At 45.8% G+C, this 12252-nt stretch overlaps 1 protein-coding gene across 1 annotated transcript in view; it reads left to right on the top strand.

The window, feature by feature from the left end:
* LOC107120023 (ryanodine receptor 2-like) overlaps nt 1-12252 on the top strand; it is a gene marked incomplete at both ends in the record, with an annotated part of 282869 nt that overhangs the window by 173395 nt on the left and 97222 nt on the right. The window contains 3 exons of the mRNA XM_015422666.1: nt 6380-6484; nt 8442-8545; nt 9724-9807. Coding sequence (XP_015278152.1) covers nt 6380-6484; nt 8442-8545; nt 9724-9807 — 293 coding nt within the window. The remainder of the gene's footprint in view (nt 1-6379; nt 6485-8441; nt 8546-9723; nt 9808-12252) is intronic.

A 12252-nucleotide genomic window follows, 5' to 3' on the forward strand; every position in this document is an offset into this window, starting at 1 on the left:
ACAGTTCTCACTCAGTGAGGAAAAGGCAGTGCCTGGCCATCCCTTGGGTGGCTCGCCTGGCCCTGCCTGGTCAAGGAGAAGGCAGCACCTGCTTGCCCTTGCATGACTTGCCTAACAAGGGAGAGGCAGAACCCATCAAGCTGGCAGGCATACTCGTCCTCCTCCCCTCCTTCCTTTTACTGGGTGGGGCCAGGGGCTGGGCAGGAACATTGCCTCTTCCTCCCTCCTTTGGGGGTGGAGCCCAGGTCAGGTGGAAGTAGGGACTTTTCCAGGGTCGTTTCCTCCCATGCTGGTCCTGTAGAGGCTCAGACTCTATTCTGGAGAATTTTGAATAGGCCAGGTAGTCTCAGTACTGATGGTCAACTCTAGGCTTCGTGGGGCAACCATCTGTTGTACCTAAGCTTTTTTGCCTTTTTTTGTTCCTAAACTTGCAATTTAATCTTTGCTTCTTAATCTGATTTCAAGAGAACACTTCAGTACCTTCCATGTGCATTACATCAATGAAATGGTATTCAGTTTAAGGGGCTTGAAATATTCTATTTTCCATGTTTTTGATGCTGTTTCTGAAGCCGTTTTCCTGTATCGCTCCATCATCTAAAAGACTAAAACTATCTAAATGTTAGAGCAAAATTCATCTACCACAGTGTAGTACTAAGACAAAAGGTGTGCAGGGGGGGGGAAATTCAGGGGTTTTTTGGATTTGAGTATAATAAAGCCAATTTTTTCCTGGTATTCCTGAATATACCCGAATACCAATACCAGTATTGTATTGGTATCTGAAAATATTCGGTATTCCCGGATATATTTGCCTCTATTATATCCTATGGAGTATTCCCTGGGCTGGGGGGGAGGGGTTTGAGGTAGAGGTGCCAAATTTGTACTGTAGCTGCTGGCGCATCTCCCCAAAAGAATCCCCAAGTTTTGAAAAGATTGGACCAGGGGGTCCAATTCTAGGGGCATCCAAAGAGGGTTCCCCCAATCCTCCATTGTTTCCTATGGAAGGGGGAAAAGGCAGGGAGATATAAAACCAACAGCCCAGCAGTTTCTTCCAGAGAATCTCTGTAGTAGAAACTGTGAGTTGTGGTGTGGTGTGAGGGGGCATGTTTGCAAGGCCAGCAGCAGAACCAGGACAACGTTCTAGTGCTAGCAGCCAGTACCAACCTATCAACAGAACCCATTGCCAAAGCTGAACCCAGTGCCATTGTGGCAAATGCCAGCTCAACTGATATCAACTTCAACACAGAATCACACAACAAATACAGAGAAGCCCTGCCTCAGTAATGCCTCAGAAAGTGAGAGGGAGGGGGTCGTGTCTGTCTACTGATCCTCCTCTCTCAGCAGCAGTACACCAGCCATCATGCCTCGGTGGAGGAGGCTTAGCCTAGGTGCGGCAGCCACCCTGCATCACAAGATTTTTTCATTCATGGTGCTTCTGTGGGTTCTGCTGGTTTCTGTCTGGCTGCTTGGCAGCTTTTCTACTCTACCTTGTTCATCTTCATCAAGATGGAGAACTGTGTTTGTACTGCTGTTTTTATTTCAGCATGCGATTTTGGTTTGGGGTGTCTGGTAATGTAACTTATGTGTGCACATGCATCACCCTCAACATCACCCTGTGCTGCATGGCTACCAGTGTTCTGTGGAGGTATTTCTACTGCAGGTGGAATGGATGGGAGGATTGGTGAGGCATTTCTGTGCCAATCAAAATGGTTAACGGCCCTGGCTGCTACTTCTCCATTGCCTCTCTTGTTTTAATTATGGGAAGAGCATTTTGCAACCAGCTTCCCAGCACAGACTAAGAGGGTATGCAAGCAGAAGTATGCGTGCTCATTTCAGTCACCCTCAAAGTCCAGGACCGGGTAGCGGAACACTGACAAGTTGACCTTCAGGAAGACCAGCTGCTCAACTGACCAAGGGAGCAGGCATGAGCAATGCGAGCAGACAATGTTGTCACATGGAGAAAAAATGCGCTCACTCTGCACACTCATCGGAGGGCATGAGAGGAGCTTCTGGGCCACAACAGAGAGGTCCGGCCAGACCGCCTCCTTCATGGCCCAGTAGCTCAGTGGACAGGTTGCCTGTGACCCATAGGGTTCTGAAAGGTACTCCCTCACCACCGCAGCTGCTGTGTTCTCTCTCATGTGCCTGCTGCTCCCAGAAGAGGAGCCAAGGATTTGCTCAATGACTGCCATCTCAACAGTCATTGTGGTGGGATCTGTGGGGGGATGCTGCTAACAGGGGAGGTGGGGGATGAACACTAGTGGAGCTGCTTGTACCCCCTCTCCCTCAGCTCATGCCAATGTGCCCCTCTTGGCCCGCATGTGCTCAACTCGCTGGGAGAGCTCGTCTTGCCATTTAGTGACCTTGTTGGCCCACTTGGCGATCTTGCCCTTGATGCGTGGGTCACACATGGTCGCCAGTATGTAGATCTTCTGCTGGAGGATAGAGTGAAAGCAGTCCTTAAGTCTATCTTGCAGCCTTCTCACCAATGTGCACACTGCTGGAAGCATGTTTGCACATCCTGCAGCTGGCTCTAGAAACGAGGCCAAGTCCTCATGAGCCGTGTGGATCATGGGGATGACCAGGGCCGTGTCAGAGAGAGCATTTCTGTGTAGCTCTTAAAGGGTTTAAGAACTTCCACAAATTGAGAGATGGTCAACCAGTCCTATTGGTTGAGCTGGCTCTCTTCCTGAATGACCCTGCTCTGAGAGATCAGGGCAGTCAGGACTCTCTCCTGCTCCACCAAGTGTTCCAGCTGCCCATCTAAAGCAAGCATTTCAGCAATGAGGGAAGTGACCCTCTTGCTACCCTGCTGTTTCCTCCCCCAGCACTCTAGTGCCAACACCACCAAGCATCTCCATCAGAGATGTTTGGCGTCCCTGCCCCATAACCTACTGCGGAACCCTCAGGGACAGCACTGGAGGTGGTCACAGGATGACTCGCCTCCAGGCACCCCAGCAGCAGCCTTTCCCCCCCAAAGAAGCACCACCTGGTGGTGCTTCTTCAGATGGGTATGCAGCCCAGAAGTCGAGAGATGGTTGATGTCCTTCCCTCAAGTAATCCGGGCCCTACACAGCTGGCACTGTGCGAAGTGGGGATTCTTCATCACCTGGAAGTGCTTCCAGACTTCAGAGGTGAAGGGGCAGCCATGCTGACCAGCAGCCATGGGCCACCCCTGGAGCTGACTCCTGTGAGGAGCTCGGGTCAGACACATCATGTCTTGAGGAGGCAGGAAGAGCTGGCTGAGCAGGGGGAAGGGGGTGAGATGGCAGCACCTTGGGGTGCACCTCTATCTCTTCCTCTTCTGCCTCTCCCAGCCCCTTCTGTTCCTCAGAAGGCCTGCTGGGGCCTAGAGGAACCAGAGCAGTAGGCTGGCCAGCCAGCTTCTCCTCCAGTGCCTCTATAGTCCATGGAGTTATCTCTGGAGACAGAGAAATGTCCACAAAGATCGACCCCAAAGATAGCTCTTGCTGCCCCTCCTCCTGCTGCTGCCCCCCAGCAGTAATGGCTTGTGGAAGGACTGCCTGAGCAGCAGACACCTGCCCAATGCCAGCACCTGCAGGCACCTCTGCTGGGGCCACCCCAGAAGCAGCCTTAGGGAAGAGGACCACACGTGGTCTCTTCATTGCACCACTCGACCAGAGGTCAGAGAGGTGCCAGGCGGCTCTGGTGCAGTCCTGTGCAAAGGTGTGTGTGTGTGTGTGTGTGTGTGAAACCACAGCCTTCCCCCCTCCCCTCCACCCCTCTAGCCTTCTCCTTCACCTTGCCCCCAGGGCCCCTCTGTGTTCTCTTCCTGCTGCTCATGTTGTCCTGGGCCAAACTCAGTCTAACTTGTGGGGGAGCATATTAGGCACCTAATTTACCTGCACTACAACCTGGCCCTAAAACAGCCTCACACCTTTTTATAAATTCTCCCACCCCAAAAAACTAGGTTTTTGTTTCTTTCAGTAGAGCCTAACCTACCCTTGCTTCAGTTTGGGTTTTCTTTTTTTCTTGGTTTTTTTTTTTAGAACTAGTGGTGAATTCCTACACTGACTCTCCCTGACTACTTTTTGAAAAATTGATATATGCTACCTATGCCTCTTTTTTTTTATGAGCTGAAGACAAACCTGGCCTCTTTTAGTCCTTCTAGCACTGGCCTAGTTAAAGGTAGAACGGCTAAATCCCTATGCTGAAATTTATTTAAAAATATTAGTTAAAAATTCCTGAAACCTTTATTAAAAGCCTATTTAACAATGCAGCAGAGCAGTGATCCCACTCCCACACACACAGAGCAGTGATCCCACTCCCTTAAAAAACTCCAAAGTCCCCAGGAATACAAAACACAATAAAACAAAAACTTAAACTGCTGAAATGGATTGGCAACAGAACCACAAAACAGAAAAAAAAAACAGTGACCAGACAGAAGGGCCTAGTCAGAGAGATTCAGTCACCCCCCAACAATAACAATAAACACAATAAAACAACTTTAAAAATTTAAACTGCTAAAAGGCAACAGAACCACAAAACAGAAGAACCAAAAACAGAGTGCCTTGGCCCCAGGCAGAAGGTCTAGTCAGTAACCCCACCACCACACAAACCCAACAACCCAGAAAATATCAAGCACAGTAAAAACAAAAAACAAAAAATGAACTTTTAAAGTGCAAGCAACAGGCTGGCAACAAAACCACAAACTAGAAGACCCTCCCCCCCAAAAAAAACCCAGGAAGAGGCCTAAGAGGCCCTAGGGCCCAGAGGCCTACCCACCCCCACCACCACCCAGGCTCCAAACCCACCAGCCCACAACAAAATAAGAAAAGTTGGTTTCGGTTTTTTTTTAAAAAGTGGCCCTAATAAGTTAAACCAGTGATGTCTTCAGTCTTTTTCTGTTGTCCAGCAAGCAGGATGGATCTTGATCCAAAGTAGTCCAATAGTCAACAGCAGGAAAGCAGGCTCAGAGCAGTGGCCAAAGCAGAAGCCAGCCACACAATCTCTAACCCTGGCTCTCTCAGCAGCCAAGGCAGGAATGGAGTCATTTTTGGTGGTGTCAGCATTCAATATTTGGCAACCGATTCAGATCGGGAATCTGATTCAGTATGCTGAATACCTGAAAAATGCTGAAAAGGCATTTTTCAGCGGTTTTTCGGTTCAGCTTTACCGAATGCTGATTCACACAATACCAAGTTGGAATGTCCAGCATCAGTATTTTGACTTATATGTGTGCTAAGAGTTATATGTTTTACAGGTTTGCTGGAGCCTGATTCCAACCAAGAACATGGCACACTGGTGAAGGGGCTTCGTCCTCCCCCATCCTTAATTTTGTTTTCATAACCTGAAATGGCTTGAGGAAGCTGCTATTTTATCCATTGGAAAACTTATGTGTATTGATGGCTACACATAAGTTTTCCAGCAGAGGAAATAGTGGCTCTCTGTGCCATTTCAGTTCAGGAAAACAGCACTGGGGGTAGGAGAGAATGAAGACCCTTTTCCATGTATGTTATACTCCTGATCAGAGTTGGGTTCTCATGTACTTGGGAAGCACAGAACTCCCAGCACATGTGTTCTTGTGTTTTGAACCTTTATTAAAGAAGAATACATCAGCTTTCTCACAACATGATTCATAGAATCATAGAGCTGGATGGGACATAAGAACATAAGAGACGCCAATGTTGGATCAGGCCAAAGGCCCATCCAGTCCAACACTCTGTGTCACACAGTGGCCAGAAATACCAGGTGCCATCAGGAGGTCCACCAGTGGGGGCTCCAGGGTCATCTAGTCCAACCTCCTGCACAATGCAGGAAATTCACAAATACCTATCCCTCCACACCCACAGTGACCACTGTTCCATGCCCAGAAGATGACAAAAAACCTCCAGGATCCCTGGCCAAACCAGCCTGGAGAACAAATGCTTCCTGACCCCAAAGTGGCAATCAGCATTTCCCTGGGCATGTAAGAATGGACCACAAGAACTAAACACTGAGGCAACCCTCAGTGCCCTCCCTCTCATGATCTGCCCAAGTTCACAGAATCCGCATTGCTGTCAGATAGCCATCTAGCATCTGTTTGAAAACCTCCAAAAAAGGAGAGCTCACCACCTCCCGAGGAAGCCTGTTCCACTGAGGAACTGCTCTGTCAGGAAGTTCTTCCTAATGTTTAGCCGAAAACTGTTTTGATTTAACTTCAACCTGTTGGTTCTGGGGCAACAGAAAACACCTCTGTACTATCCTCTATATGACAGCCACTCAAATACTTGAAGATGGTTATCATATCACCTCTCAGTCGTCTCCTCTCCAGGCTAAACAGTTTATTTCACTCCATCTAATACTAATGTTTACTTAATTTTTGCTTTATTGTCTTTCATACCATTTTGTTTCTAACAGATTCTCATGCTTTTATCTTTAGATTGTGTTGCCTCCACATCTGGAAAGAATTAGAGAAAAACTAGCTGAGAATATCCATGAAATTTGGGTCATGAATAAAATTGAACTTGGCTGGCAGTATGGTCCGGTATGTACCTTTTAAATTTTGTAGTTCTGATACAGGGGTGTCAAACATAAGGCCCGGGGTTGGAACTGGCCCATCCAGGGCTCTTATGCAGCCTGCGAGCAACTAATACAAGGGAGGGAACAGGAGACTGTTCGGGGCAGTGAGGATACAACAACTTGGAGCTTACCAGCTCCTGGCCTTTATACAGTTTATATCTCTGGTACCTGGTATTGCATTTTATGGCACACATGGCCTGGCCCGACAAAATGACATTTATGTCAGATCCGGCCCTCGTAACAAATGAGTTTGACACTTCCTCAGTTTACAGAAGAGCTTCCATGTTATTAATGTAGAATAAGTCGTCAAGATCTTCTCCATACTAAAATGTGTCTATATATTTAGAAAATCATCTAATAGTTGTAAAGAAGAACTGCATTTGTATTTTCAAAGAGGAGAAGCCTGCATCATCTCAGTGTTATATCATACAAGAAGTCCCCAGATTCAGTTCCTGGCATCTATAGTTAAAAGATCCAGCTGTTGAGGAAAACCTTAGGAAACTACATAATATATGTATGTATTATGTGTTGAGCAGCCATCATATGTCCACTACATATCCATTTTAGTTTCGTAACACATTACAGTGAAACAATCTGTCCCAGCATTAAACGTGTAGTATTTTAGCGTTATATGGTATGGCACCTGAAATTTAAGGATGAATTTAAGGATCTATTTTAAGCTGAATATTAAATGTTATTCTTCATAATTTATTTTCAAAATACACTTTTTTCTTACTGAGTATAAAAGTACTTGTGATTGTTTCTTAACTATTTTTATAATTTTACTGAAGATACACTCTATTAGCCTTTCATTAATGGGGATTATCCTCTATATATCTATTTCCCAAGTGTACCCCCTATCTGTGGATATCTAAATCTGCAGATTGGGGCCACACTTGCACTGAACAGGTTTTTCTGCAAATTTGGATGACCACCTAAGTTTGCAGAAAAATATTAAAAGTTAAAAAATTACATGTTTTTTAAAAAATCCCTCGATAAAATACTCCTTACTACTTTTGTTCTGTGGCACTGGCAAAGCATCCTGGGGGCTGCAGTGGGCCTGGCAGAAGCAGTGAAGTAGGCTGGAGGCTGCGCTGGCCCAGAGATGGCTGCAGGAGAGGCTGGGGGCTGTGCCAGGCCCAGTGGCAGCTGCAGGAGTGGCCAGGGACAGTGCTGGACAGAAAGTGGGTGGAGGAGATGGGACGTCCTCCAGTGCAAGTCCCATTGGCTTGGCAGCAGAGGCCCCTCTGCTTTCAAGGCTTCTGCTGCCAAAAACGTTCACCCTCTGGCAATGCTCTTGGAGAGCCCAGCATGGCTCCAGGCCTTTACTTCCAGGCTCATGGTGGCTGTAGGACAGGCCGGGGGCTGTGCCAGGTTGGTAGCAGCTGCAGAAGAGGCCAGGGGCCACACTGGAGAGAAAGTGGGGGGAGGGAATGGGACTCTCCCACGTGGAAGCCCCATGGGCTCTGCAGCAGAGGCCTGGAGCTACACTGGGCTCTCCAAGATTGATGGCATGAGTGGGAGGAAGGAGTGCAGTGTCTGAGCAGCAGAAGCATTGAAGGTGGAGGGGCTTTGGGAGCTGCCGTGGGCTCAGAAGTGGAGACCTGGAGCCATGCTGGGCTCTCCAAGATTGATGGCAGGGGATGGGAGGGAGTGTGGCAGCCCAGTAGCAGTGGCTGCAACAGTGAGGGGGAGCCATGATACTCTTGGGGGAACCCATTCCCTCTCCTAGCTGGCAGTAACCACACAGGAGGAATAAAGTTAAAACGGGGAAGGGATCCCAATGTGGCTATTGCGAGTCCCCGCTTGTACTGTATAAATGTGACTTTATTTTTAATGTCGTTTCAGTAGTCTTTTCAGTAGACAGATTGTTTCACTTTTTTAAGTATACTTCTGAAGCTCAGTCTTTTTTCATCTTGCAGGTTAGAGATGACAACAAGCGACAGCACCCATGTTTGGTAGAGTTTGCAAAGTTGCCAGAACAAGAACGAAATTATAATCTCCAAATGTCATTAGAAACACTGAAGTAAGTTTAATCCATTTTCAGAATGTTTTTATTCTTGCTTTCAGCTGTGTATATATTACATTGACTGTTTTCCTCATTGCAGCCGATGAAGTGGCCTCCAGCCCATGAATGTTTATGGTTTTATTGCTTCAATAAATCTATTACTCTTTTAAGTAAACAATGCTTCTTTTTATTTTGAAGTAAGTGTGTAAGTAGACTTGTGAATATGAACTCTTATATGAAAGTTTGCTTTATATAGGGCTAGTAAAGTGTCCATTTGTTGTGATAGACTGTATTAATCAGTGTTGTCATACAGATCTTGTGCTGCTGGTTTAGGGTTGCCAAATGAAATTCGTCCGGGAGCGGGGGGCTCCCGGACGGCATCCTCTTCATGTGCGCCCACGCGTCACCCGGAAGTGATGTCACACGCTGGGGGCGGGGCGACGCCATTTGAGGGGAAAACAAAGAGTTTTCTCCTCAAATGGCGTCGCCCCGCCTCCAGAGTGTGACGTCACTTCCGGGTGACGCACGCGCTGGGGTGGGGTTTTCCCCGGGCCCGATTCCGCGGGAGCGGGAATCAGGGCTCGAAATCGGGGGGAATTCCGCCCCCCGGGGGGATTTGGGACCCCTATGCTGGTTACTGTAGTAATAGCTTCCAAAGCACCTTTGCTTATTACCATTTTCTAGCAGGAGCTGTAGATGCACCTGTATCTGTTGCATTTGGGAAACACTGCTGCAGTTTAGCATGCTTTCAGAATTTCTTAATATGAATTGCTGGAAACCCTTTATTTAAATAAGACATGAAATTCTGGGCCTCCTCAACTTTTAATTGATTTAGGTGAATAATCAGCTTGGTGTTTGCATTTGCATCTGTTTAGAAGAGTTTTCTTTAGGAAAATCTTATTTATTTTTTGTGCATTGCAGGATATATATATCAGTGATTCAAATATGTATATATAATTGTTTTATTAAGGTGTAAGTTGTAAAATACACTCTCAGATTTTTACAGTTTCAGGACTGAGAACTTCACAATGAGTGATGTATTTTAGAAACAAGATTAAATGGGTATTTCCAGTCTTCTCTCTATGAATTCTAGGAAGTTGTGAGTCTTGCAAATACCCTCTCCATGCCAGTTATATCTCTGCCTTGTGGCATACTGTGTGTCTCTAAGAGCTGTTACTGATTTTCTCTCTCTCTAGAACCTTATTGGCATTAGGTTGTCATGTTGGAATTGCAGATGAGCATGCTGAAGAAAAAGTAAAGAAGCTAAAACTTCCGAAGAAGTAAGTTTTAAAATCAGAAAACAGATGTTTAGACATGGGTTCATTGTGTGGATTATTACCATCTGTACCTCCTAAGGTTGTTGTGACATCAAAGTAAGAATGCTTGTATAGCACCATCAAAAGTTATATATAAACCAATGGGGACAGGAAAAATTCACAGGAAAATTTCCCCAGTGGTCCTTTTTTGTCCTCTAGCTTCTGACATCTGACAGCCAACTTTCTCTACCCTTTCCTCTCACCTGCTCCTCTCATGTTTTTCTGTTGATACTCCTTCTTCCCCCTTCTTCCTCATTCTCCTGCTGCACCCTCTTTTCTCATTCTAATCTCTGCTTACCCGCTCCTCTCCTTAACATTCCGCCTCGCCATTCTGTTCACTCTCCTCACCTCTCTGCCCACCACCACCTTTTTACTACTTTGCTTACCACTCACCATTCTGCCCACTTACCCTGCTCCTCACCACTCTGTCTGCTCACTCTCCCCTGTCCTTGCCATTCTTCCCATCGGCCCTCCCTTTGGCTCTATCTACTCCTACTCACCCACCTGCCCTCCTCTAGTGCTGTTGTCTCAGCTGCCTCTCCAGATTTTCCCCTCAGCTGCTGATTTCTAAGACTAAGTTGATGGCATTGGAGGTGGGCAAGTGTCTGAGAAGGAGCCTGCTCACCCACCCAACCATCTCTAGTTGCCTAAGTCTCAGCAGTCAGCAACCAATAATAAAGTTTTTTGGGGGGTGACTGAGGCAATAGCACTTGAGGTGGGCAGGTGGGTGTGGAGGCTCCTTCTCACCCACCTGTCTCCAAAGCAGCCACCTCAGCCAAACGTTCCATTTGATTGCTAGCCACTAAGAATGAGACGACTATGCTGGAGGAAGGTTGGGTGGGCAAGGAGGCCCATCCGCTTCTTACCCACCCAGCCTCTTCCAGCTCGAAGGCTAGCAGCAGATAAAAGCTGGTGATGTGAAGGAGGCTCCCTGTTATCCTTGCAAACCTGCCTGCCTCCAGCTCTACTGATTCCATGAGTGGGGGAAGAGAAGGTGCCTGGTCATCTTCCGCCCACCCCAGTGCGGCAGTGGTCTGGTTTGGATTTTTTAACCCCCTGTTTTTGTGGTTTCTATCTGTGTGGCCCCAAGCTGCAGAATTAAGTATCTACAGTTGAGAAATATATATATTGATGAGGTTATAAATAAAATCATAAGTTTGAGATGTAGAAAATATGTCTTAACTTGATCTGTATATCAAAATGCAATATATAATATCAGATATTTGCTTCCTTTTTTCTTGAGCAGTTAGCCAAAAAGTTATAGAAAACACTCTGATGTAAGGGAGGGAGGTCATGGAAGTAAAAATCTTGTTTAACTGTAATTAGGGTTGTCAGTCCTCTGGTGGGGGCACCTGTCCCCTTCTTTTGTTTCCCAATGTCAAATAGCAGTGGGAGAAAAAAAAAAACAAGAGCCAATGGAGTGATGTCACTTCTGGTTTTACCATGGAGTTTCTGGTGACTCCTAGAGGAGTATGACATCACTTCTAGGTTTTTCTCAAATGGGAAGTTACGCCATCACTGACAGCTGCCCCCCAGTGCCCCCTCCCCCAGTCTCTCTAAATGTAATACTCTGGAGAAGTCCATGAGGCCATATTTATGCTGATAATCCTGACTAAGAGAGGCATAAATCTTGCCCTAGTCAAGTGACAGTGTGAGAGAGAACAGTAAGAAAGTTAAGCATCATCTAGTGAGGCTTCTTAAAGAGACTGCCTTCATAACTTAACAACTGTGGGGCCAAATAATTTTTCCCATTTTTCTTTTTCTCTGTTTTTACATTCACAATGAAGCACATACTTAATAAGCCCATGAAATAGTAGAATAATAATGTTAATTGAGTTTATGCTGGACTTCTACTGAATTTGAATACAAATGGTCCACATTTGCCTGTATATCCTCCACAATCTCAGTTTAATTTGATTCATATTCAAGGCTTAGTTGGAGCTTCAGACATTTAATTTTATTTGTCTGATCATATGGATATCTTATCTCGCTCAGAGACAACATGTGCAGTAATTACGTGTATTTTTTAAAAAGATGTACTTCTGAATACTAAAGATTTTGTAATTGTACAATACGGTGTACTTGTGTGTAAAATATACATGTCCAGAAGTGTTGATAAATGAAACTCAGCAGAATATGTGCATTAAGTAAATATTTGTTCAGAAGAAATTGCAACCCTTACCCCTCCATCATTTGGGCATCACATATCCCTTGGATTAGAACTTTATTATTAGCACTGCACATAAATAGAAATATGCCATGTTAACAGAGACTGAATGCATTAAGAAGTATTAACATTATAATTAAGAACTGGGCAATAGTTTAGCTACTTGCAAAATATTCTTCTATTTATGCTTTTGTTTTTATTTTACAAAATTTCTTCATTGCCTTTCTGCTGTTACAAGGGGC

This window comes from Gekko japonicus, unplaced genomic scaffold (genome assembly GCF_001447785.1).
Source record: "Gekko japonicus isolate JY-2015 unplaced genomic scaffold, Gekko_japonicus_V1.1 scaffold2167, whole genome shotgun sequence".
Classification (NCBI taxonomy): domain Eukaryota; kingdom Metazoa; phylum Chordata; class Lepidosauria; order Squamata; family Gekkonidae; genus Gekko; species Gekko japonicus.